The sequence below is a fragment of the Felis catus genome, chromosome B1, assembly GCF_018350175.1.
Source record: "Felis catus isolate Fca126 chromosome B1, F.catus_Fca126_mat1.0, whole genome shotgun sequence".
Taxonomy (NCBI): Eukaryota; Metazoa; Chordata; class Mammalia; order Carnivora; family Felidae; genus Felis; species Felis catus.
Genome location: NC_058371.1, coordinates 148,018,083 through 148,045,030, shown reverse-complemented (window position 1 = coordinate 148,045,030; position 26,948 = coordinate 148,018,083). Strand labels below are relative to the sequence as shown.

Sequence of the window (26,948 nt, the reverse complement as noted above, 5' to 3'; positions counted from 1 at the left end):
CCAGAGAAGATTTCCAATTGAAGTAATGTTTGAGCTAAGACCTAAAATATGTGCAGGAGTTATCTGGGCATAAACTGGAGGCAAGGGAGTCTTAAGGGGTGGGGATGGGGAGGAAGAACTACACAGACTCAAATGCCAGAACTGAAAGGTGGTTAGTATTTATTTTCAGCCCCTTTCCAAATTTCCTCTCCAGTAAGTTTTCACATGCTTTACTGGGAACAAAATGTTAGGAGTAGTGATGAAAGTAGTAGAGTTTTTTTTTTTCCTTCTGGTTGTGCATAATGATAATTTTTTAACATTAAAATTAAGTGTTTTAACAGTAAGTTCATTATGTATGTGCATTTACTCCTATACTTTAATAAAATAAGCATATATTATATGTGAATTTTAATAGCCCTCCTGAATAAGACTTAATAGTCATTTCTCCCAATTAATAGAACAAAACTATTAATCTTAAAAAAAAATTGTTAAGCTTTATTTATTTTTGAGAGAGAGAGAGAGAGAGAGAGACAGAACATGAGCAGGGGAGGAACAGAGAGCGAGGGAGACACAGAATTCAAAGCAGACTCCAGGCTCTGAGCTGTCAGCACAGAGCCCAATGCGGGGCTCGAACCCACGAACTACGAGATCATGACCTGAGCCAAAGTCGGACACTGACTGAGCCACCCAGGCATCCCAAAACTATTACTCTTAATGTTGAATCCCAGTAACCTGCAGATTTGTGATCAGACTTTCTATTTTCACTTATTTATATGTGAACATTCATTTATCTTTTTGATGATGAACATGTATTTACTAAGAAAATTGTAAGCATGCAATACTCAAAGGTTCTTATGTGAAATGACTTTAACTGAAGTTGACAAAAAATCAAGGCTCCAATTTTCATAAGTGAATATATGTCATTTGTGTCAAAAGCACTTTACTAAACTATATATAAATGATCTTTCTGAATTTAACACAACACCTGTAGACACACAAGGCATCTGGCTATTATAGTTTTCTGTTATGATTAAACAAGCAAATAGTGCTACATGTGTTAGGGCGTAAAAGAAGGATATATGTGCTGTGTTCCACAACAAAGTCTTAATTCTGTCTTTTATTTTCATTTGTACAACCTCCAGGAGCTAATTGTGTCACATCTAGATTCCTACACCTACTTTCAGCTTTTCTCCAAACCCATTTCTCTTCCTATACTGATTCATTCTTCATAAAATTGCCAAATGAGTCTTTATGAAAGCAAACTTTTCATTCTTGTACAAGAGCCCTGTTTCAGGCAGCCTTCTGTATTACATGTAGAGTACTCCTGAAAAAGTGGTAATGGTGTTGGAACAGGAGGAGACGTTATCATTTATTGAACACTTATTTTGTGCCAAGAACTGTTCCAAGTAATATGTATATAGTATGTCATTTAATCATTGCAACAACCCTTTGAGCCTAGGTACGATTATTACGCCCATTTTACTAATTGACATTTGGGAATGTAGTAAGTGATAGAGCCAGGATTCAAACTCAGGCAGCCACAGTTCAGTCTGCTTGGGGCACTCCTATAGCAAAACTCAGTAAAATGTAAGTCTACCAATAGACCTGCATGTAACAAAGGGCGTCTACTCTGGTGACCTATTTCTAGCAGTTTTGTACACAGTTGATCACGGCAGTGGCCAGCGTAAGTCCAGTGAACATCAAAATGAGGCCAAAAGCATGCTAGTTGGGGCATGCTTGGTGATTGCCATTAATTGAAGTGGAGATCTTAGCTTTTATCCACTTGTTTTCATTTTCTTCTTTCCACTCGTTTTTATGAAGTGCGTGAAAATATTTACATAGTTGCAGAGATACTCCCAAATAGCGGCACACTGCTAAAACTGACCTGGCTGGCAGGTCAGCACCTTTATGTGCTAAATTTAAAATGTTTCTGAGGTAGATGTACAAAATGATGTGAAAAGCTGTTTGTGGTAAGAGAAATGTTCATGATTATAGATTGAAATAGTAACTACATTGAATCCTTAGTCTTTAGCCAAGTATTTCCATGCCCTTCTTTGGGTAATTTTACTTATCTAATGTTTTTTCATACTCCTGTTCCATACTTAACCTATTTCAGCCAGGTTGTAGATTCTCACTTCACCAGGACCCTGATTATTCTTGCTGTTACACTATCCCCTCTTGAGATTCTCCATGCTGACATCATATCAAGAAATGGAAAGGCCCCTTGACTCCCTTCATCCAGAAGGCCTTCTCTAGCATGTCCATTGCTCTTCACCTCCTGAATCATATGCCTTGAATCGTTGGGTAGTGTCTGTGCCACTTGATTGAATGCACTTGGAATCATTCTCTAGTGATTCATTTTAATCTATGTGATCCCTCATTTATGAAATTATATAGAAAGTTCTTTGGGCAAAACTTTGTTTTGCATCCTTCAGAAGGCCTCGTAGTACCAGGTACTGCTTACGGTAGCTATCCAACACACTTTGGGTGAATGCAGTAATGCCCCATAACTCCAGAAAATAATCAGTGGTGAAAGAAAAGATTATCACACACAATTTGTGCTTTTTTAGGTTTTTTAAATATTTTTTTAAGTTTATTTGAGACTGAGCATGAGCGGGAGGAGGGCAGAAAAAGAGAGGGAAACAGACTAGGAAGCAGGCTCCTGGCTCTGAGCTGCCAGCACAGAGCCTGATGTGGGGCTTTGAACTCACGAGCTGTGAGATCATGACCTGAAACCAAGTCAGACACTCAACCAACTGAGCCACCCGGGTGCCCCTTGAGTTTTTTTAATTTAATTCTTTTAGTCATTTATCTCCTATTCCAGATTGACTGTATCTTACTTAGAAAGTTGAAGTTTTGTACAATGTAATAGTTCCTTATTGTTGTTTTCTACTAAATCCAAACATACTATTCAGTGCTGATGAAAGCAGGGGAAGCATTGGGCACAGGCTCTGCTGGTAGGCATGCACATGGGTGCAGCTTTGTTGGGGTTCACTTAACCCTGTGAATCAAGAGCCTCGACAAGTTAAATCCCAGTGATTATACCAAACATCTGTCTTAAAGAAATAATCAGAAATAACAGGCAAGTCCCCGTTTTAATGATTTATAGTAGCAGGACCTTTAAAAGCAACCCGAGTCGCCCAATAGGAAAGTGGTTCAGTAAATTGCAGAACATCTATACAACAAGCCCTAAAAGATGATTGTGGAGGAATATTTAATGGCATAGGGAATTGTTTAGAATGTAATTTTTAAAGTTTATTTTACTTATTTATTTTGAGAGAGAATGAGAGAGCGGGAGAGGAGCAGAGAGAGGGAGAGAATCCCAAGCAGGCTCCACGCTGTCAGCACAGAGCCCGATGTGGAGATCGAACCCACACTGGGAGACCAAAGCCTGAGCCGAAATCAAGAGTTGGACACTTAACCAACTGAGCCACCCAGGCGCCCCTAGAATATAATTTTTAAAAGCTGTTTCCCAAACTACATACACTGTGGTCACAATTTGTGTTAAATGCAGGGGTACATGTCCACCACAAGTAAAACAAAATGTACCAAATATGTAAAAAGTAATTACCTCTGGACAGTGGAACGACAGGTGACTTTTATGACATTATTTAAACTTCATGTCTTCCAAATACTCTACAAGAGGGTATATTAGTATAATCAGGAAAAAAAATGCTCTTTTTTAAAGTAAAAGGCTATATCAGTATAGGTGTGCGATCATCCGCTTGACTCGTATTTAATAAGTACTTTCCTTAACAGTTTCACATCCATTGTCAGAATAATTTTTTTTATATTTCTAGTAGATATTTTGAGTTTTTCTGAGTCCTAGGCCTGTATTTGTGTACTGGCATGCTTTGCTTTCAGAGCTGTCTAAAAGCTGCCTGCAGTACACCAGGTGACCCACAAGGTCTAGACTTAGATGCATTCGGTACAGCATTTGATTTATTCCTTTCAGAAGTGTTCAGAAAATAAAGCCTGAATTGTTAGGATTTAAACGGAATCCTGTTACTGTTCTTGGCTTTCAGTATGGCACACCTCCCTTTATAATCTGCCCTCGGTGAGATTACGGGAACATTTGTTGCCACCAGCCCTGATAGCCTCAGATTTATATTGTCAGGTTCTCCAAGTTGTGATTACGTGTGCAGAAGGCAGTCTTTGTGAACTTTTCGAAGTGTGGACGTGGTAGCTTGTAATACCATCTTGGAAGCCTATTGGGCAAAGTTCTTTGGACAAAGTTCATCCCTTTCTTGTTGCTCTGCTGTGGAAGAGCTTGGCTAGTCACCCTTTCAAGGTAAGTTTTACCCAAGTTTTGTAAAATCCTTCCTGGGAGAGAAATATCAGCAGAGCTTTGTGCTGCCTCTGAGCCGACTGTAATGTGCTCTCCCTGAAGTCAGCACTCTCCTTCCCATTCCACTTCCTTCCCAACTCCTTCAAATGCCTGCACTGGTGTCCACGTTAGTGCACTGTCGTAATCACAGTGCCTTACTGTCTTTGCTCTATTGGTGAGCCTTTCTGGACCTTTCTGAGAACAGAGCTTTTTCTTTAATCTTTAATTTGTGCCTTTCTTAATGGAGTTTATAGTGACTCTTCCTTGGGTTATCAGCTTCCAGTGCAGAAGGTCATTCCTCCTAAACTTCTCTTTGACATATTTATCATTTTCCAGAGGTAAATGCTGTACCCGATTAGATAACTACTCAGTGATAGAGCTCAGATTGGAATTCAAGTCGTTGGATTCCCAGACCTGGGTACTTGTAAGACGTGGCTGGAAAGGGCAAGTGCTATCATCTGAGAGTACCCACAGGATTCTCCGCTTTTCAGCTGTGGTTCTGTATTTTGAGTTTTGTCAGTACCTCCTTTTTGTGGGGAAATAGAAAGCATAATGGGGCGCAGTTTTCCACTGTGGTTCCTCCAACCCCCACCAATTCACTCTGACTGCTGTGAAGTGCTTTTGAGTCCAGGGAAGTAAACACAAAAAACTGTTCCTTGCAATTTTTCATAGTTGAACTTTGCCAGAGAACAGATAGAAAGATTTGATGAGCTTTAGAAGCACATGTATAGAGGGACAGAGAAATAGATTTGTTGACAAATGGCCCCTAAGGAATTATTTATTTTTCGTTATAATTAAATATTCTCAAAATAAAACGTGTACGTGTCAGTCTGCTGAAAATAATGTTTTTTTAGAAAATATTTATTATGTATATAAGTATTTTATGAAAGCAACTTTATTTTTCTAGTTATAGAAATGATATATTCATATTGTAAGAGTTACAGAATACAGAAGAGTGTAAAACACAAACTAGTAGGATTCACCTAAAGTTCTAGCACCTATTTTTTAAAAATTTTTTTAATGTTTATTTATTTTTTGAGAGAGAGAGAGAGACAGAGCATGAGTGGGGGAGGGGCAGAGAAAGAGGGAGACACCGAATCTGAAGCAGACTCCAGGCTCTGAGCTGTCAGCACAGAGCCCAACACGGGGCTCGAACCCACAAACCACGAGATCATGACCTTAGCAGAAGTCAGATGTTTAACCGACTGAGCCACCCAGGTGCCCCGGTTCTAGCACCTATTGATAACCACTAATAAGATTTAGTAACCAGATTCTCTTTTTTATTAATATATACACACAGTTCACTTACAAGCTCACACAGTTTCTATACATGCAAAATCGTACCATTCCTGTGTTGTGTGACCTGCCTTTTTTCCTCTGCGGTATCTTTCCACCACAGTAAATAGAAATCTGCATCACCTCACTTAATGTCTTCAGTTTTTTGGATATGCCATAATTTCTTTGACTTCCTTATTACAGACGTTTAGATTGTTTCTAAGTTTGGCCACCACTTTCTTTTGGGGTATTTTTACCCAAATTATGTTTACAATTTGAACAGTTTACCAATTTTCATCTTTAGAAGTGGAGTTTCTGGGTCAAATAGTAATATATTTTAATTTTTTATACACATTTCCAAGCTGCCATAAACATTTTAAAAAATTTTAATAGCATGGTATCGTGAACTTTCGTATTAGCTTTTTCTTTTTGTCTTTCGCTACTGCAGTTGGTTGTGGTTTCTCACAGTACTAAAATCTGAACTTTCCAAATGAAACAGTTGTGGTTTTTAGAACAGTTGATTCAGCAGCTGTAAACTCCATGATTATGTTTTATCTGGTTTTTTTTTCTTTAAGCCAGTGACAATATCTTAGGTAGAAGAGAATGAGTTTTACTGTTAAATGTACAATGAGAAATTTTCTGATTGCTGGAGTTTGTTTCCTGGGATGAAAAGGCTGCTGAGATTTCTCTTTCTCCTAGAGCTGTAAAATTCAGGGTGTACTACATTTCATCTGAGAATCCCACAATGTCTAGGCCTGTGGGCAGCAAGCTTCCCAGTTGAGGTATTAGACACCTCATGATTATTTCTTCCATTGCAGCCATTCAGGTAGGTGGCAAAGGCTCTACTAATTTGGGGAGGCCCCCTTTCCCTCATCCTCTCACTCTCCATCAGGCCGTGTCCTCCTTAGCCTTCCAGTATCACGTAGCTGCTCACCTGATTTAGGAATCCATTTTATCTTTTCTTATCTCTCTAATACCAATCTCTTTTACCTCATGTCGCAGTTACTTAGTTCTGAAGGGAAGTGCCTGTGATATTTCATACTTGTGACTTCTGTACAAACTCACTGTACTATCTGCCTTAGTAAAAGCCTTTGTTCAACATAAAGCCTAAGTATTAAATGGCCCAAGTGTTGATAACTGTATTAGGAAAACCTATAGTTCTCTTGTGTCTTTCTCCTTTCACTCAGGACGCCTCACTTCTAACACTTCTGGTCACCAGATGTATGTGTGTGGGGCGGGTGGTCCAACACCAATCTGTGGCACCAGCCGGGTGTACAGTTTAACTCAATTCTGACTTTGCCTACCTGGAGGTAATGTCAGATCCCACAGGTTAAGAGCTCAGCCCCACAGAACTGCCCCCCACTCTAGATACTAATCACAAGTAGTAGATCCCCAGGTTACCCACAACGTTTGTCCAACTTGGCTACAAATCACACGTCCCCATGACCGCTTTCCCCTTAGATTTAGTGATTTGCTAGAACAGTTCACGGAACTCAGGGAAACACTTAAGTTTGCCAGTTTATTAAAGGTTATGAAAAAAGGATACAGATGAAGGGGAGATACATAGGGTGAGGTCTGGGAGGGTCCCAAATGCAGGAGCTTCTTCCTGGTGGATTTGGGGTGTGCACCCCCCTGGAAAGCTTTCAAACCCCATACTACTAGGATTTTGTGGAGGCTTCCTCCGTTGGCATGATCAATAAACTCCATTTCCAGCCCCTTTCCCCTCTCTAAAGAAGTGAGTGGTGGGGCTGAAAATTCCAAACTTAGAAGCATGGCTTGGTCTTTTTGGGGACCAGCCCCCATCCAGGAGCCCACCTAGAATCACCTCATTAGAACAAAAGATGCTTGTAGGGCTCTTATCACTTAGGAATTTACAGGGGTTTCGGGAGCCCTGTGCCAGGGACTGGGGAAGAAGACCAAATAGATATTTATTATAAATCACAAGATCACAATCACTTAATATTACTTTTTTTCCAAGACCATTTGTGTTTCTTTGCTGATATTTTTGTTTTTAACTCTGCTGTGGGGAAGAAATAGATCTTAGTCTAAACTACTGGTTTATTAGAACAGAACCTCTTTGTACTTTTTAAAATTAGTTTGGCAGTTCCTTTACTAATTTTTATATTACTAAAGCTAATTATGTTACTAGTTAGTTTAAGAGTATCTCAGCTGTTAAACTTGTCATTTGGTCTGCTTGTGTTGGCTTATTTTTACCCTGTTTAATATTAGTTGTTTTTTTTTTTTTTATTTAACCCCACTTCCCCCTATTTTCTTTTTTAATTGTGGCAAATATACTTAGTGGAATCCAGCTTGTTAGTTTCTTGTAAAGGTAAAGTTCACATTGAATCTAAGGTGTGCTAAGTACTTTAAATGAGTTAGCTTTCATTTTCATAACAGTCCATTGAAGAGTGCTTTGTGATCAGTAGTTGGGGCTTCAAGAAGGCTTTCCCCCAAGAAACTAATAAGCTTTTTAAAAATAACACTCTAAATCAGAGTCACCTAGCATCAAGGAGACAATGTAACTTGGTTACATATTTCTCTAAACTTGGCTGTAACTTTGTTGTCCATAGTTATAAGACTCCTGGAAAAAGAATCTATCAAGAAGAGAGATCTCACAGCCCTGGATACATAAACAATGGCAAGGCACTTTGAGCACATTCAAGCATTTCTCAGGAGAGAAGGAGCTTCAGCTACTTCCCTCATCAGAGAAAAAAGATGGAACTACACAGGGCCCAAGGCTTTGTGAGAGCAGTGGTCCTACCCCAAATATATATCAGTACCAAAGCCAAGGTCCCTCCTACCAGGCCACACAGCCATTGCCATTGAGTCACCATGTTCTGTAAGAGCAAATATTTTACGGTACTTGCTAATTAGTTATTTATAGTGCCATATATATTAGTTTGCTGACTTACTCATTCTTAGACTTGAAACAGAACGATAGCCAAGAAAATAGTTCATTAAACCTCAGATCAGCTATGCTTCCTTAATTCGGGGCCCTCGTACACTTCCAGCCTTGTCTCTTATTTCTTGACTTTAGAAAATGTCTTTGTTCACATGCTTCTCCTGAATCGGTTAGGTGCACCATTTTTAACCATGTAATCCAAGCATTTAGAGTGGTGTGGTGGTCCTGATGTTTCATTACCAGACTTGGGGCACCACACACAGTGACAGTCCACTTGGCATTTCTAAGCTATGCACTCATAAGGAATCAGTGTTCTGAGTGGGAATGAGGCTGTCTGTTTAGCCAGAGTAACCTTGGAAGCTCCCTTTACTATTTACTTTAACATTTACAGTGTACATTTGACATAGTTCTGACTGGTACAACTCTGAATTATTCATTATCTATAGCAAGATTTTAATTCAGGACTATCTTCTGTAGCAACTAGCAAACCTTTAGGTTACCACTCTCTGAAACTTGTGAATATGTATTATTATGACACAAATTAAAGTTACCATAGATTTTTAGATCAGGCAAAAACATGCTGAGAGTAACAAAGTATAATCCCTAGAAAAATGAAACGTTCTGGCGAAAAGACCAGAGTTATCCATGCTAGTACTTTCTTTGATTCATGTATTAGACACTTTCATTGTTGTTTTGACAATTTGAACATATTCCAGATAGCATAATTTTTAAAATATTTTGTAAATCCTTCTTTGAGGAATGGAAAAGAACAGCACAGTATCCATTCTTTATTGCAATGAAATCCTGAGCGTGCCGAGGTAAGGGGAGAACGACTTTAGAAGGAGAAAACACGCCTCTTATCTTTCAGGGGAGGAGGGCTCTTTTAAATTGATTCCATCACCCTGATACTCAGAACCTTTTTGTTTTAAAAACAAAACAGAAAGGGGCGCCTGGGTGGCGCAGTCGGTTAAGCGTCCGACTTCAGCCAGGTCACGATCTCGCGGTCCGTGAGTTCGAGCCCTGCGTCAGGCTCTGGGCTGATGGCTCAGAGCCTGGAGCCTGTTTCCGATTCTGTGTCTCCCTCTCTCTCTGCCCCTCCCCCGTTCATGCTCTGTCTCTCTCTGTCCCAAAAATAAATAAACGTTGGAAAAAAAAAATTTAAAAACAAAACAGAAAATATGTCTGGTCAGGGTAGACTGGGAAACTTGTAGATGGGACACGGAAGGGGAAAGTCAGAGAGGTCCCTTGTACTCACCAACCATTCCTACCTAGAAATTCACTTTCCAGAGCTCTTCTGTGCATGAATCTCAGAGGATCTTTATATTTCATTTCGATAATTAGGTACTTTTATTTTATTAGGTGACAAATATAGTTTCTAGGTGAAGAAAATGAAGGATAAATGGTAATATTCACCTTGCTGACTTTCACAAGGTGAGCATAGCAAGTCTGTAAACTAATGTGATGGTTAAGAGTATATTCTTATTGGGGCGCCTGGGTGGCTCAGTCGGTAGGAGGTCCGACTCCAGCTCCGGTCATGATCTGGCAGTTCGTGAGTTTAAGCCCTGCATGGGGCTCTGTGCTGACAGCTCACAGCCTGGAGCCTGCTTCAGATTCTGTCTCTCCCTCGCTCTCTGCCCCAGCCCTGCTCACACTCTGTTTCTGTCTCTCAAAAATAAACAAACATTAAAAAAAATTTTTTTAAGAAGTACATTCTTATAAACCTATAATCCTGTGTAATATAAATCTGTAGCATATTGTCAGGATATTGAAAGTGATATATGGAAATATATCTATATGTAATGTATTTTAGCACTAATTTACTATAAAATAATAGTAACTAGCACTTATTTTATGCTTTTTCTATATGAAACACTAAGTGCTTTGCACATACATATACACAATTGCAGAATCCAAAAACGCTCTGAAAACCAAGAGCATTTTTCATAAATTCGCCTGAATTCATTTGGTGCTAAGACATGACCTGAATTTATTTGAGGTTATTTATAGTCTTTATTTATCCTGTTTAATTTGAACATTCATTTATTTCCTGCAGAAATATTAATGTGCTTGATTGTGAAGTGCTGCCCCGGAGCCTGCTAGTTCTGCATGGTTTTGTGGGGGGGTTGGGGCCTCAGTATTTACCATTTTGCCTTTCTAAAATTAAAAAAATAATCTGAATTTCAAAATATATTTGGCTGGAAAATATTAACATGAAGGACTTGGCGTGTGTTAGTCTTTTGCTCCTCACAACAGTGTTGTCAGATAGGTACTGTTCTTTTCCCTGTTTTCCAGAATGAGGAAACTGAGGTAAGAGACATGAAGTACAGGGACAAGGTCATAGGGCGAGTAGGGGTGGAGCGGGGATGCCAGCCCCAGTGATCCTGAATCTGCTCTCAGAACTGTGCTCTCCTGCCTCCCTTTGTAAGGTGACTTCGTTGGGATGTTGATGCAAGTTAGGGATTTAATCCTATTTCCCTGTGCCCTACATCTGCGCTTGGTTTTCTAATTATTAATTTCTAGACTTTTTAATTGGGAGACAGTACAAGTGTAAAAGGTTATAGATACTTGCATTCTTCTTGCATTGCCTGTCCCCATGTCTGGCCTAACCAACAATCTATATATAGTTTTCAAAAATTGCTACTTTAATCACATATCAACATATTATCATAATCACAACATCACAATACCAACATAATCACATATTACATCCTCATCTGCTTCCCTGTTTTCTGAATTTAAACTGAAATGTTTTACATACTTGTATGTTTTTTGCACATCTTTGTAGGATAAGTGATCATATATTTATTTATTTAACTAGAATGTGCCCTTACAGCCCACTTGAATAACCACTATACCACAGCAGAGCTAGAAATTAACCAGTTGAATTGAAGAATTACAGTGATGATATAATAAACTAGTGAAAAAGCAGGACAAATGATAAATTCCTTTCCTAAATGGTGATTTCTACTTGTTGCTTCAGATCCTGTGCTGGTTTCTGTGATACATTTTTCAAGACGGAAGGCTTATTGTGCCCATTTTCATTTTTGTTATGCTTCATCCTCTGAGAATGTCCCTTTATTTGCTGCATATTTACACACACAAAATTCACCTGATTTTGTGAGTTTGAATATGAATATTGCAGGTGTGTACAATATAATAGCTTCAGAATTACTGAACGATGAAGCTGGTGTACTTTTTGAAAAATTTCTATAGGTTCTCTTATTTCCAAAGTCATCTTACAGCTTTAAGACACAGAAGTACCTATTATATTTGTAATCTTCGCATTCTTTGCTGTCCTTCTCCCTCACATGGAATATTCTGTGTACAGGAATATTGAATTTATAGAAAAAGGAGAGAGTACTATACTTTTAACTGAAGGCACATCTGTATTGAATTATAAATGATTTATTTTGTCTGTCTTCAAAGCAGCATCTTTTCCTTTATTTTCGGTTTGGGGAAGAACTGTATGGGTGGAGGGTTTTGAGAGAGGTATTTGGACTTTTCTGTGGTTATTTTAAGAAAAGTCACTAGTTTGTATCATATTTGGCCTGATTCTAAAAAGCATTCCACATATTTTCCAGCTCCACTGAAGTGGTCAAAACAAACGTTGAATGAGGCCAATGTTGTGTGCACTTAAAATACAAAGAGCCTAATCTTGCTTTTCAGTGGAAAAAAATCTGTTATTTTTTATGGGATATGAATCCTTGTTTCCTTTTGTTAGAAACTTTGAAATGATTTTAGCTTTGAAACAAATTTAATAGTCGTAGTCGATGTCTCTGCTTAGAGTCCTACCCCTTCTCAGGAGTATTTCCAGCCGTTTTCACTGTTAATCTCTGGGTTAAGCTGAAAGAATTCTAGGAAATCTCCCTTTCAGTTATCCTTTTGAAACCTTGTTTTTAATAGCACTTTTCTTTCTTGGCTTGCATGACATTTTATCTTTCTTTTCCTTTCTTTTTGCCGTTTGCAAAGACTCTTGGGAGGATTTGACAGATTTGGTGGAGCAAATGCGCGATGATACAGAAGGTGCGTGCCACACCAACATCTTTCAGCTTTTTTTCCTTTCTTTTCTTTCTTTATTTCTTTTTTTATTTTTTTTTTTAATTTCTAACCACCTTTTGATTGTTTTCCATAAGCGAGACTGTCAGCTTTAGGTTTTATTTCCCATGGCAATAATTGGAGTAATAAAAATATTTGCTACATTTTCCATACAGGTACTTCATTTGTACAGGATTAGGGTTTTCAGAGTCTTGCACTTAAAATCTTTATCCTTGTGGTTCCAAGTAAAGCATATATGTTTATGCTGTTCCTTTAGGATATTTGTTAAATATCCTAATAATAAATGTTTTAAGGGGACTTTATTTCAAAATTATATCAAATTTTTCTAGGCTGTTTTTTCATTTGTTGGGAAGATGTAAACACATTTTTTTATCATTTGTGAAAAAATATATTTCTGTGAATTCCACAGTGGCCAAAAACAAACCAATCCCAGGAATCTGAAGTATCCAGTCTGGAATGTTGTTCTGATTTGTAGATTTCCATAACATGAAGCACTTTCATCTTGGTCCCGTATTAGCATTACTTTCCAGTGGAATTACTTTCAAAAGTAGCACATATGCTCCAATATATGAAGTTTCCCTAAACCAATCGTTTCTTCTGAAATCGGCACCAAACTCTAGGGAGCTCAAGGTAATTTATACATTTTATAATAAAAATAGAAAAATTGAAGTTTGGCTCCACTGCACTCTGTCATTTACATTCTCCCACTTTGCCTGGGCACTAAACGTCCCCCAGCTTCAGCACACACTCTCCTAGCACACACAGGAGACTGGCCCTGCGCGCAGACCGGCCTTTTCATTGCCTGTGCCTGAGTGCCTTGAGTGCCTTGAGTGCCGTCAGCCTCCTCTCCTGCCTTGTACCTGCAGCATTCCACCCAGAGCGCTTACTCCCCTTCTCCCTTACCTGCCCTGCGCCCCGCTGTGCTTGGGGCACCGCCCTCTAGCCCAGATGCGTGCTCCAGGAAGGAAGTGCTCCTTGACAGCTGTGGCCCACGTTCATTTCTCCATTCACTCAAGTTCTTCAGAACTTGGAGCTTAAGGCTTTTTACTTGTTCTCTCCTTTTTGTGTTTATCGTCCTAGTTCAAGTGTAATATCCTTGAATAGAGGTTGTCTTAAACTTCTTGGGTGTGTCCATGTGAGATCTGGGGTGGTACTGTGCTCAGTCCATTTGGTCACACCAGGCAAGACTAAGGCATTCTGTCTCTACTGATGCCCAGTAGTTTCTTCTTCACTTTACTTTGAATGAGTAAATTATTATGAGTTTCACCTCATTTCCCACAGTCAAACTATGTCTTTATTCCATCTTTTAATATAACCAGTTACATATAATTCGATGAAAAAGCAAATCAGTATTACCTGGTTGATTGACAGTTCATAGACAACGAAAAACAAAGAGGAGGGTGTTGATTCATTCAGTGAGTAGCGTTTACTATTATGTTAGTTGCTATTACTATTATTTACCAGGCACCACACAGGTATAAGGTTTCGATTCCTTTAATAGACTAGGTACTAAAAAAAAAAATGCTGCATAAAAGCCAAAAAATCTATGTCCTTGAAGACTTCTTCCCTAGGACTCAACCTGACAAAATTCCATTTCTTTAATACAAAGTACTACTGAAAGAATCAAGCCTACTGTGAGAGTCAGCCTCCTCTTTTTCATCTTGTTTTTGTGGGAATTTTTGTGAATAATTGCCACAGGTGAAATCAGAAAGGGAAATGAGGTGAATTGTAATAGTATAGCACATAAAAAGCCCAGAAGGTGTGAACTGTCAATACTTTGATGATAGTAGTAAATTACCAGTCATGTAGTGTATGGTAATGTTGGTCAAGAACGTATTTACAGAAAAGTCTTTCTGGAATGGAGTTTTTTAAAAGAAATGACAATCAGAATGGTGGAAGGGAAGGGGCTTTACTCATTAACTTTTTTGAGTCATTCATCCCTGTCTTTTTTATTATCATTTTCTACTTCTCTTGCCTCATTTCAGTTATGTAAAATGCTAGAGTTTTACTATGTTATTACATAACAAGAGTTTTTATAAAAGTGCTTGTTACAAGAATAAACATGAATTAAAGAGCATTGCCCACATGTAACAGAGATAGCAACTCAGAGCCTGGGGTGGGTTCTGGTTTCAGATCTGAGAAAGCTGAGATGTATGTAGACTCAGATCTTTTCAGGAGACCTTTACCGCTGAACTGTTTCAATTCTGTCTCTTACCTGTTATTATGGATGTGTCATAACAGTTGACTTTTTAATAGATGAAGTGTTAACACTGGCCTCCAGCCTCCTGAAAATTTGCTTTTTAACATAACAAACTCTAGGAGGTTGCAGATTAGAACTATTAGCTTTTGGGTTTTGTTTTGTTTTAAATTTTGTCAAGATTGAAGTTTCTTCTGGCAAACTGATTTCTTACAGTGATGGTTGTTGGTTTTACATTCAGTGTGTCTGTCACTCCTCTAACAGAATATGAAATGTCTTCTGAGGATGAAAATGTATCTTGCTTACAACACTGATCAATCATCTGGCATCCCATCTCATTATACACTATTAATTTGTGTCTAAAAGTTTGGAAACTCACGAGAAAATTATGAAGATTAAATGAAATAATAAAAGCAGATAATTTACTATCTTTAGTTTCTCAAATATTAAATTCCTTTCTGTACTCATTACCAGCCTCTTAAATGGATTCAGTGAATTTGCAGTTGTCCAGATTATTGCCCATCTTTCTGAGCACTGAGATAGTTGGGATGTTACTTGAATTAGGGAAATGATACACCTTTGTGACATACTATTTGATCAAGATTGCTTACTGGTTCCTTGACATTTTCTTTTGGGTTAAGACTTAATGTCCGCCATCATGAAAAATGGAAGGAACATATCTAAGAGATATTCTTAGCATGTAACACTGTGTCACATAGTCATTGAGTAAAGGTTTATTTTAAATAAAATTGTTGCACTTATATTTATGGAAAACCATAATAATTTTAATCACTAACAATGTTTTATTCTTAGCATGTCCCAAGCATTTCTAAATATTTAACACATACTAATTTGTTTAGTCTTCAAAACCCTAGTATTGTTTTATAGATGAGGAAAGTGAGGCCTACCCCATGAAGAAAATTGCCAGGTGGAATACTGCTCGGCAATAAAAAGGAACAAGCTATTGATACACCCAACAACTTGGATGAATATAAGGAATTATTCTGAGTGGGGAAAAAAATGCCAATTTAAAAGGTTACATACTGTGTGATTACATTTATATAATATTCTTGAAATGACAAAAGTATAGAAATGGAAAATAGTAGTTGCCAAGGGTTAGGAGAGGGTAGGGGGCTGGAGGAAAGTGAGTTTGGCTTTAAAAGGGCAAGATGAGGGATTCTTGTGTTGATGGCAACATTGTGTGTGTTAACTGTAATTCAATATGAGTATTCTGGTTATGATAATGTACTCTAGTTTTTGCAAAGTGTTACATTTGGGGGAACTAGGTTAAGGATACACACAACCACCACAATTTTTAGAACTGCATGTGAATCAACAATTATCTCAAAAAAAAGTGCAGAGAAAAAAAGAGATAAACTTTCCCAGAATCGCACAGGGTAGAATTCAAGTAGAGTTCAAACTCCCACAGGCTCACTCCAAAGCTTGTGCCCTTGGCCACTACACCAGAGTTCAAACCTATTTGACTTAAGACCCACTGTAAAAACATGTTTTCATCAAAACTCAGTACATACATCATTTATTTGTATGTACCTAGAACATGACCTCTAGAACATGTATCAATACATGACCTTACCATGGTGAGACATAGTAAATCAATTTTATACTCCACTAAGGAGTGTGACCTTTAGTTTGAAAGCTGCTGTAGGTACTAAGCTCTAAGAAAGAGAGCTCTTCCTGAAATGGCTCTATTTTAGATTCTGTTTCCTGCATACAATTATTGTCATCCTCCAAAGGCTGCGCAACTAACCCTTCATCCTTCTGTTTCTGTATAAACCATCTCCTCTGGTGAAAGCATCTAATAATTGCCACTATTATCCCTATGCTAATGATTATCCAACCTCAAACTTTAATTTGTATTTACAGCTATGTGATGAAAAAAATATGTTGAGAATACTTCCACATAAGTGTCCTTTACCATATCTGAAACCAACCTGATTTTACCCCTTACCCCCAAATAGTTACTCAGTTTTTTCATTTTCATTTCCAGTCTCACGGGGCAAAAACTTTGGCTGTTCGTGACTGTTCTGTTTCCTTAACTGGTACAGTCCTTCATGGCAGGCAGTTTTGGTCCTCTTCCCCCCCGTCCCCCGCCCAAATTCACTGTGCATAATCCTCTCAGACTCATCATCTTCAAAGTTTTGATTACACCACCTCTCTGCTCAAAACCTAGAGTGGTTCTCATTACCTTTTTCATTACCTGTCTGCTTTTAGAGACCTCTGTCACCTGACTTTGTCACCTTTCTCACTCTGTCACCTCTGTCACCTTTCCCGTGCTTGCCAGCTCTCCCCATGCCATTCCGATTCTCTTTACCTCATTTCACACACCCATTCCCACCTTTTGGAATGCATTCTTCCGTGTTTTCTGTGATTTCACCTTGAGGGTCTTCCTCAAATCCTACAGTATTTGGTGGTGTCTCATTTGGAACACAGGTGTACAGTATTCCCGGCATTAACCTAAAGATCGAGATTATTCCAGGTTTTTGGTCAGGTCTGGAGTTTACCCTGTTTACAAGCTGAACAATTAGCCTGATTCTGTTCTTAGATACTGGCAAAAGATACAAGACTCCTAGTGGGAGACAAAGGACTTTATTACTCATAACGCTGCAAACAGCCTGAACATCAGCATACTGGTGTCTTGCACAAGAGTCCCACCTAGTAGACACCATAAGGCTCAGCAAGATGCTCTGCATGTGGTGGGTGGGTGTTGCAGCTGAGGAACACTGACTTTGGAGAACCCATTGCTTTTATAGGAAGCAGTAAGAAAGCCTCACCTCTCACGACTATCAGCTGCATAAACAGCCCTGACAGATGACCCAGATAAAAGAGTGGTCAAGGTCTTGTTGCAGTCTTGATACAACCCAGTAAAGATGTGTAATGGCACAAGAGGGCCAAGGAGGATTGTCTCTCCCAACATTTTACAGGTAAAATATAAAGAAATGAGAAATTTTCGCAGTATCAGGGAATGTGAGAAACGGAGATCTAACTCTTCTAGATCAGAGCTCTAGCTGTCCTAAGTCACAGTGGTGCCCTCAACATTTAAACTATTTCTATGGAATAAGCTGAGCAAAGCAAGGAACTTTGGGGTTTGTACTTATCTCCTAAATTTCTTATGTTGCCTCAAAACAGAGACGACTGACTGTTGTCCTAACTTATAAATGTTCCCGGAAATTTTCTAGGTATTCTTCTGTGGTGTTGAGTTCGGGAAGCTCCCAAAACAAAAATTGATTATATTATGATATGGGAGCCTAATGAAGAAGAAACCAGTGCATTTTCATAGGAAACTCTTGGAAAAGAGTGTGTGTAAATGGACATCTTTTAAACATTAAAGATAGTGGATGCCTAAAAGAAAAACACTTTTCCTTTACTGCTCACACTACTTCTGACACCAATTATGCGGGGGATTTTCCCACACCAACCAATTCGCTAGCATCAGTTCAATTCTGACACCATCTACCTGGAGTTAGTGCAGACTCCACGGGTTAGGAGGTTACTCCTACAAGGTGCCCCCTCATTTCAGAGCTAATTGCTAGGCCAGGTTGTCATCTCTGCTTCTGACCAACTAGGTCTAAATCAGAGGTTCTTGTGACCCCCTCATAAAGTTTGATAATTTGCCAGAATGGCTCAGGCCTCAGGAAAAGAGTTTAATTGCTAGATTATGGTGTATTACAAAAGAATACAACTCAGGAACAGCCAGGTGGAAGAGGTGCATAGGGCTAAGTGTGTGGGAAGGAGCACAGAGGTTCCATACTCTCTCTGGGTGCTTCACCCTCCTAGCACCTCAGTGTGTCCACCAACCCAGTGGCTGTCTCATCCCTTTTGCTTAGGATTTTTATGCAAGTTTCATTATATAGGCCTGATTGATTAAATTATTGGTCATTGATGACTGAACTCAATCTTCAGCCCCTCTCCCCTCCCTGGAGTTGGGGGGTGGGGTACAGCTGAAACTTCCAACCCTTTAATCACATGGCTATTGCTCCTGGGTAACCAGCCCCCATCCTTAGGGACTTTCCAAAAATGCTTCTTTTACCCTTAACTCTGGAGCTATTTCAGGAGCCAGGGACAAAAACCACATATAACAAAAGATGTTTCTATGGCTCTTATCACTTAGGAAATTTTAAGGGTTTTAGGAGCTCTTTGTTCAGGATATACGTATAAAGTTCACAATGCCTTATCAAGAATGAGTGATAGTATATAAAAGAATGGTTTGGAAACATTAAATCACCAAATAAGATCATTCAGTTCAGTATTAATGCCAATCAGAAGGGGTTTTTGGTTATTTTCAGAGATGGGAAAACAGTATAGAGGTAGTCTTCTCATTGGAGGTTGGCAGTTAAACCTTGACCTGAAGCAAAAGAAAACAGAACCTCTTTTTTATTTTTAATTATGGAAGCTTTCAACTACATAGAGTAATGAAGCTTAAAGTTGCCATCACCCAGCTTTAATAATTGTCAATATTTGCTGATCTTATTTCATCAATTTCCATATTTTTGTTCCTGGAGTACTTACAACCCCAACTTAGGACTTTTTTACTTTATGGTGGTGTGAAAGGGATATTCATTCAGTAGAAACCATACTTCACGTTGTGAATTTTCACCTTTTCCCAAGCTTTCCCATGATGGTGGGCAATAGCAGAGAAATGTGGCTCCCAGTCAAGCCACGCAGTCACAAGGGTAAACATCTGATACGCTTAAAACCATCCTGTGCCATACAGCCATTCATTTTTCACTCTCAGTACAGTATTTAATAAATGACATGGGGTATTCAACACTTTGTGATAAAATAGGCTTTTGTTAGATGATTTTGCCCAACTCTAGGCTAATGTGACTGAGTATGTTTAAGATAGGCTAGGTCTGTTAAAGGTTAGGTGTTAATTTATGATATTTTCAATGGAAAATGCGTTGGTTGGGATGTAACCCCATCGTATCTTGAAGAAGATCTGTATTTTTTTGTTTTTATTTTTAAAATTTTTTTTAACATTTATTTATTTTTGAGGGACAGAGACAGAGCATGAGCGGGGGAGGGGCAGAGAGCGAGGGAGACAGAATCCAAAGCAGGCTTCAGGCTCTGAGCTGTCAGCACAGAGCCCAATGCGGGGCTCAAACCCATTAACCATGAGATCATGACCCAAGCCAAAGTCAGATGCTCAACCGACTGAGCCACCCAGGTGCCCCAGAAGATCTGCATTTTAAAGAAAACTCCAAACAGTATTCCTTACCACTTGTAAGCACTTCGATATTAACAATAATTTCTTTTTTTTTTAATTTTTTTAACGTTTATTTATTTTTGAGACAGAGAGAGACAGAGTATGAACAGGGGAGGGGCAGAGAGAGAGGGAGACACAGAATCTGAAATGGGCTCCAGGCTCTGAGCTGTCAGCACAGAGCCCGACGCAGGGCTCGAACTCAGGGACCGTGAGATCATGACCTGAGCCGAAGTCAGACGCTTAACCGACTGAGTCACCCAGGTGCCCCAATAATTTCTTAATAGTACCTACTATTTATTCAGCTCATTTTCAAAGGTTGCTTGTCTTAAATGTCTCTTTTTAATTGGTTTATTCAAATCAGGATCCATACATAATATACATTATTTTATATCTTAAGTCCCTAGTTTTTTTATTTTTTAATACTGCTATTATCTTCCTAATTTTATTTATTTGTTTTTTCTTTCCAAGTTGTTATCTAAATTCTTGTTTGTTAACATAGAGTGTAACAATAAGTTTCAGGTGAAGAATTTAGTGACTCATCACTTACATACAGCACCCGGTGCTCATCAAAACAAGTTCTCTCCTTAATACCCATTACCTATTTAACTCATCCCCCTGCCCCCCTCCCCTCCAGCAAGTCTCTAGTTTTTTGAAAGAACTGCCTTATTGAGATATAATTCACCATACCATAAGAGTCATACCACAATACCATAAGAGTCACCACTCTCAGCTGTATCATTTAGTAGTTACTATATTTATAAAGTTGTACCTCCATCACGACTACCGGAATATTCTCATCACCCTATACAAGGCCAGTGCTGAGCTACTGAGTCTTCTCCTTCTCATCACCCTACAAAAAAAACCCTATACATATCTATTACCATTGAGTTCCTATCCCTCTTTCCCCCAGGTCCTGGCAACTACTCACCCACTTTCTGTTTCTATAGATTTGCCTGTTCTGGACATTTCATGTAAACGATCATTAAACATGGGGCCTTTAGTGCCTGGCTTCTTACATTCAGCATGGTGTTTTCAAGGTTCATACATAACATGGCATGTATCAGTACCTCATTCCTTTTTATTGCTGTGAATGACATTTCATTGAACATACCACATTTTATTTGTTCGTTCATCAATTGATGGACATTTGTACTATTTCCATGTTTAGACTATTATGAGTAAAGTTGCTATGAACATGCATGTATGAGTTTTAAATGGACGTGTGTTTTCCCTTCTTTTGGTTATACACCTAAAAAGGAAATTGCTGGGTCATATTGGTGACTATGGTTTAACCTTTGGGGAACTGCCAGACTGTTTTCCAAAGCAGCTGTACCATTTTACATTCCTGCCAACAGTGAACTAGGGTTCCAATTTCTCCACGTTCTTGTCAACACTTGTTATTTTCCTTTAAAAAATTTTTTTTTAATTACACCCATCTTAGTGAATGTGAAGTGGTATCTCATTGTGTTTTTGATTTGCATTTTCCTAATGAGCATTATTTCATGTACTTGTTTGCCATTTATATGTATATCTTCTCTGAAAAAAATGTTCAAATCCTTTGCCCATTCTTTTTTACTGGGTTGTCTTTTGTTGAATTGTAAGAGTTCTTTGTATATTCTAGATATTGGATATAATGTGATTTTTTTCTCCCATTCTGTAGACTCTCTTTTCACTTTTTGATGATGTCCTTTGAAGCACAAATTTTTTTAATTTTTATAAAATCCGGTTGTTTGTTTTTTCTGTTGCTGTGCTTTTGGAGTCATTTATTATTTTTTTTTTTTAGTATTTATTTATTTTTGAGAGAGAGCAAGAGCGAGCACAAGTGGGGAAGGGGCAGAGAGAGAGACACAGAATGTGAGGCAGGCTCCAGGCTCCGAGCTATCAGCGCAGAGACCAATGTGGGACTCAAACCCTTGAACCATGAGATCATGACCTGATCCAAAGATCAGCTTAACCGACTGAGCCACACAGGTGCCCCACTTTTGGTGTCTTTTAAAAAACCATTTGGTCATGTTGTATAATCCTTTTTATATGTTGCTAGATTTGGTTTGTAAGTACTTTGTTGAGGGTTTTGCATCTATATTCATAAGAGGTATTTATTAATCTATAGTTTTTTTATATAGTTGCCTGATTTTTATCTAAGGTAATAATTGGTTTCATAGAATGAAATGGGAAATGTTCCATCTTCCAGGTTTTTAGAATTGTTTATGAAGGGTTATTTTCATTCTTTATTTTTTTGAATGTTTGATAGATTTCAATAATGAAGCCATCTGGTTCCAGCTTCTTCTCTGTGGGATTTTTTTTTTTTCTTTTCTTGTTTTGTTTTGTTTTGTTTTGTTTTTAAAGAGAGAGAGAGAGAGAGAGAGAGAGAGCAGGGGAGAAGGGCAAAGGAAGATAGAGAGAGAGTGCCCATGTTGAGCCTGATGTGAGGCTTGATCCCACGACCCTGGGATCATGACCTGAGCCGAAATCAAGACTCAGATGCTCAATTGACTAAGCCACCAAGGCACCTCTATGGGATGTTTTTTTTACTGACAAATTCCGTATCTTTACCTGTTACGGATTTTCTGTTTCTTAAGTCAGTTTTGGTGATCTGTATCTTTGTTAGAAAATGTTCATTTTGTCTAGGTTGTCTAATATTTTGGCATACAGTTGTCAGTAGTATTCCCTTCCAACCCTTTTTGTTTCTGTAAGGTCAACAATAATATCTCCTCTTCATTCCTCAGTTTAGCAATTTAAGTCTTCTCTCTTTTTCTATTGGTCAATCAAGCTAAATATTTGTCAGTTGATCTTATCAAAGAACCAACTTCAGGTTGCATTGATTTTCTCAGTACTTTAATGTGCTGTTTATTTCTGTTCTAATCTTTTATTACCCCTTCTTCCTGGGGCTTTCCACTGGTATATGTGTTTATTGGTTGCCCTTGAGGAAGCTTCTGTGAAATCATGGAATTAAGTTATGGTAGAGCTGGAAGAGTCATGTAGGTCAGTGCCTTGACAAACTTTAATGCACATATAGATCACCTCGGGTCGAGTTAAAGTGCAGAACCTGATTCAGTAGTACCATTAGAGCCTAAGGCCTCCCATTTCCAAAAGCTTCCAGGTGATGCCAATTTTGATGCCAGGACTACATGTGCAGTGGCAAGGATCTAGTTCTTTTGGTATCAGGGTCATTTGTGGGGTTTTCCAAAACTTGTTGTTTCTCTCCATTCCAGAGTTAATAATATACTCCCCCGACCCCTTGAGAATTGGTGCTGCAGGGAGTCATTAGGATCGATATGGGTGTGTGTTGTTTCCACCAGATAAAAGAATTACTGAACAAGCTTAACCCTCACTTCACAGATGAGGAAATTGAAGCCCCAAAGAAATGAGACTCCTTGCCTGGTGTCGTAAGTTAATTGGTACAAAGAAGTGATTAATATCAAACAGATTAAGAGTAGTGGGTGGATATAGTGTTCCTGATAATAAGGATGGATTTTAGTGAAGCACATCTTTGATTACACTATTACCAAGGAAAGGTAGCAATGAGGATAAACAAATTTGTTGTTAAATTTTCTTGACTAACGTCTTTAAGATTTCAACCAGACAAAATGTTACTTAAGTGTATTTCCTCTTTATTACTCGAGTAGAATTTTATATGGTATTTGGAATGGCATTAAGGAGAATAGATAGATATGGGTACGTAGATAATCTAAGGGTCCTAAGACTCTTGATTATTTTTACATTTTTGAAAAGATTTTTTTAATGTTTTTATTTATTTTTGAGAGAGAAAGAGACAGAGCATGAGTGGGGGAAGGGCAGAGAGAGAGAAAGATGGAGACACAGAATGTGAAGCAGGCCCTCACACAGAGCCTGACCTGGGGCTGGAACCGTGAGATCATGACCTGAGCTGAAGTTGGACGTTTAACCGACTCAGCCACCCTAAAAAGATTTTATTTCTAAGTAATCTCTACACCTAGCATGGGATTCAAACTTACAACCCGGAGATCAAGAGTTGCATGCTCTACCGACAGAGCCAACCAGACACCCCATCTATTGATTATTTTTTAAATACTATTTAGGTTTACTTATTTATTTGGAGAACTTATTTATTAAAGTGAGCGAGGGGAGGGACAGAGAGAGAGAATCCCAAACAGACCCCATGCTCTCAGCGCAGAGCCCAACATGGGGTTGGAACAAACCATGAGATCATGACCTGAACTGAAACCAAGAATTGGACACTTAACTGACTGAGCCACCCAGGTACCCCATCTATTGATTATTCTTAAATGAGGATTGAGTCAAAGTTCATGATTCTCAAGTGTCATTAGAATAGTCAAATTGTGTTTTATTATAAGATCTTCTAGTGCTTTCAGTAATTTGTTCACTATCAAGGACTAGCAATTTTACGCCCAGTTTTTAAGAAATAGTACAGGGGTACCTGGGTGGCTCAGTTGGTTGAGTGTCTGTCTAGCTCAGGTCATGATTTCGTGGTTCGTGGGTTTGAGCCCTGCATTGGGCTTGCTGCTGTCAGTGCGGAGCCCGCTTTGGATCCTCTGTCCCCTTCTCTCTCTGCCCCTCCCCCACTTGTGTGCTCTCTGAAAAATAAATAAAACACTTAAAAAATAATAAATATGTTAAAAAAAGAAATATTACAGAAAAGGTTCAAAATAGATTTATTTAGGAATTATTGGCCTTCAAACATTCTAAACACAGTAAGCTTTCCTCTCTATATCTTTGTTATTTTGTCATTTTTAATCTCATGTTAATGTTCTTAGGTATCTTTTGAAAATCTCTGTATGGCAACTTTTGTTTCTCATATAGTCTAAATTTTTGATCTATCAAATAACCAGGAAATTCTAAAGAGTAACTGCTTGTGTTACATACGAATTATTCCCAACTTACCCAGAATTGGGTACAATATAACATACTTAATATTAATATATGTTAAGTATAATTTAATTTTCTTCAATTATTCTTAAAATATTTCAAGATTTCTCTGTATGAACATTAGTCATTTCACTAAAGAGATGGAATGGGGTCTTGGTCAGATGATGGGTTTGCAGAACAGTGTGACTCAGTGTCACTCTTAGCTATGTGACTTTGGGTTCACTTTTGTCATCACTATTAACTAAATGAGCCTCATTACTCTGTAAAGTTCATTAATATTTCCTCATATAGAAATTAGCAGTCTTGAAGACCTATAGTAAACATACACATATGCTTGAAAGAACTTCGGTTTGAAAATCAATTAATATAGTTTATTATTGTAACTATAGTCATTTCTGTAGTTTCTTTAGTCCACTGCTCCTGGTGTGTTCCCCACCATGGTGCTTTGTACCCCTACCCATCTATTCACCAAAACTAGAAAATTACTCTCCATTCTTCCTCCTCCTCCTCTCCTCACATCTAAGTGGTCATCAAGTCCTGAAATCCTGATGTCCTACCCCTAGAACAGCCCCCAAAGCTAATTAATTCCCTCTTCTCCCCACAGCTCCGATGGCTCTTCCCTTATTGTTTCTCTCCCCAACTATTGCAGGAGACCCTTACTTGCTCCACAGCATTGAGTTCTAACACCCTTCCAGTTTGTCTTCCATGTGGCTGTGACAATGGCTTCTCTAAAATTCATATCTGTGGGGCGCCTGGCTGGTTCAGGCGGAAGAGCATGTGACTCTTGATCTTGGGGTCATGAGTTCAAGCCCCATGTTGGGTGTAGAGATTACTTAAATAAATAAAACTTTAAAAAATAAATAAGATTCAAATCTGTGACATCACACCTGTCATTAAACTCTTTACTGATAAAGTAAAATCCATACTCCTTAACAAAGATCCTTAGCAGTCTCTCTTTTACCTATTTCCCTCATCTCATTTCACAGCATTTACTCATATGTACCATAAACTATGGCACTTTTTCCATTTTATTTTTCTTAGTGTGCCAAGTTCTTTTCATTCTTCAGTGACTTTGCCCCAGCTGTTCCTTCCATTCTGCTCCCTTCCCAGCTCTTTGCCAAACCAATGTCTTTCTGTCCTTTAAGACTGAACTCAATTGGGGTGCCTGGGTGTCTCAGTCGGTTGAGCTTCCGACTTCAGCTCAGGTCATGATCTCACACTCTGTGAGTTCAAGCCCAGCGTTGGGTTCTGTGCTGACAGCTCAGAGCCTGGAGCCTGCTTCATATTCTGTGTCTCCCTCTCTCTCTGACCCTCCCCCATTCACGCTCTGTCTCTCTCTGTCTCTAAAATAAATAAACATTAAAAAAAAATAAATTAAAGAAAAAAGACTGAACTCAAAAGTCTCACCCTCTGTTACCGATGTGTATGGCACCTAATAATGTCTGTATATTAATTTTGTACGCTGTTACCTTAATGAATTATATTTTTTTGCATATTTTGTTTGTTTGATTTTCTGGGTGTAGAATCAGACAGAACATGTGAGAGGAGTAATGTTTGACCCACTCTTTCACAGGTTATATGTCTCCAATTTCTTTATCTTCTTTAATTGCATTCTTCCACTTTCAGTACAGTGTTCAGAATTAGCCATGTTAGTATGTATTTCTTAATTTTCTTAAAATGCTACAGAGTGACTAAAAACATTTTATTAGCTGGAGAAAAAAAAACAGTCTCAAGGTGCCTGGGTGGCTTAGTCAGTTGAGCATCTGACTCTTGATTTCGGCTTAGGTCATGATCTCACAATTTGTGAGTTCAAGCCACGGTTTGTGAGTTTGAGCCCCGAATCAGGTTCTGCGCTAACAGCATGGAGCCTGCTTAGAATTCTCTCTCTCCCTCTTTTTCTGCCCCTCACCACTGTCTCTCACTTTTTCTCTTTCTCACTCTCTCTCTCAAAATAAATAAATATTTTTTAAAAACCAAATAGCCTCATCTCTGAGAACTTAATATATACATACCTGCCCTTTAAATTTGAAGGGAAGGGGCATCTGGGTGGCTCAGTCGGTTAAGCATCTGACTCTTGGTTTCAGCTCAGATCATGATCTCACAGTTTCGTGGGTTCAAGCCG

The 26,948-nt window shown here is 38.6% G+C and overlaps 1 protein-coding gene across 9 annotated transcripts in view; it reads left to right on the top strand.

Annotated features, from left to right (window-relative positions):
* RUFY3 (RUN and FYVE domain containing 3) overlaps positions 1-26,948 on the top strand; it is an 81,400-nt gene that overhangs the window by 21,412 nt on the left and 33,040 nt on the right. For 6 of the 9 annotated variants that reach the window (XM_045056248.1, XM_045056247.1, XM_019829403.3 and 3 more), the window contains one exon: positions 12,453-12,506. The exons of the other annotated variants lie outside the window; for them this stretch is intronic. In XM_045056248.1, coding sequence (XP_044912183.1) covers positions 12,453-12,506 — 54 coding nt within the window. The remainder of the gene's footprint in view (positions 1-12,452; positions 12,507-26,948) is intronic. 9 annotated transcript variants of the gene reach the window in all.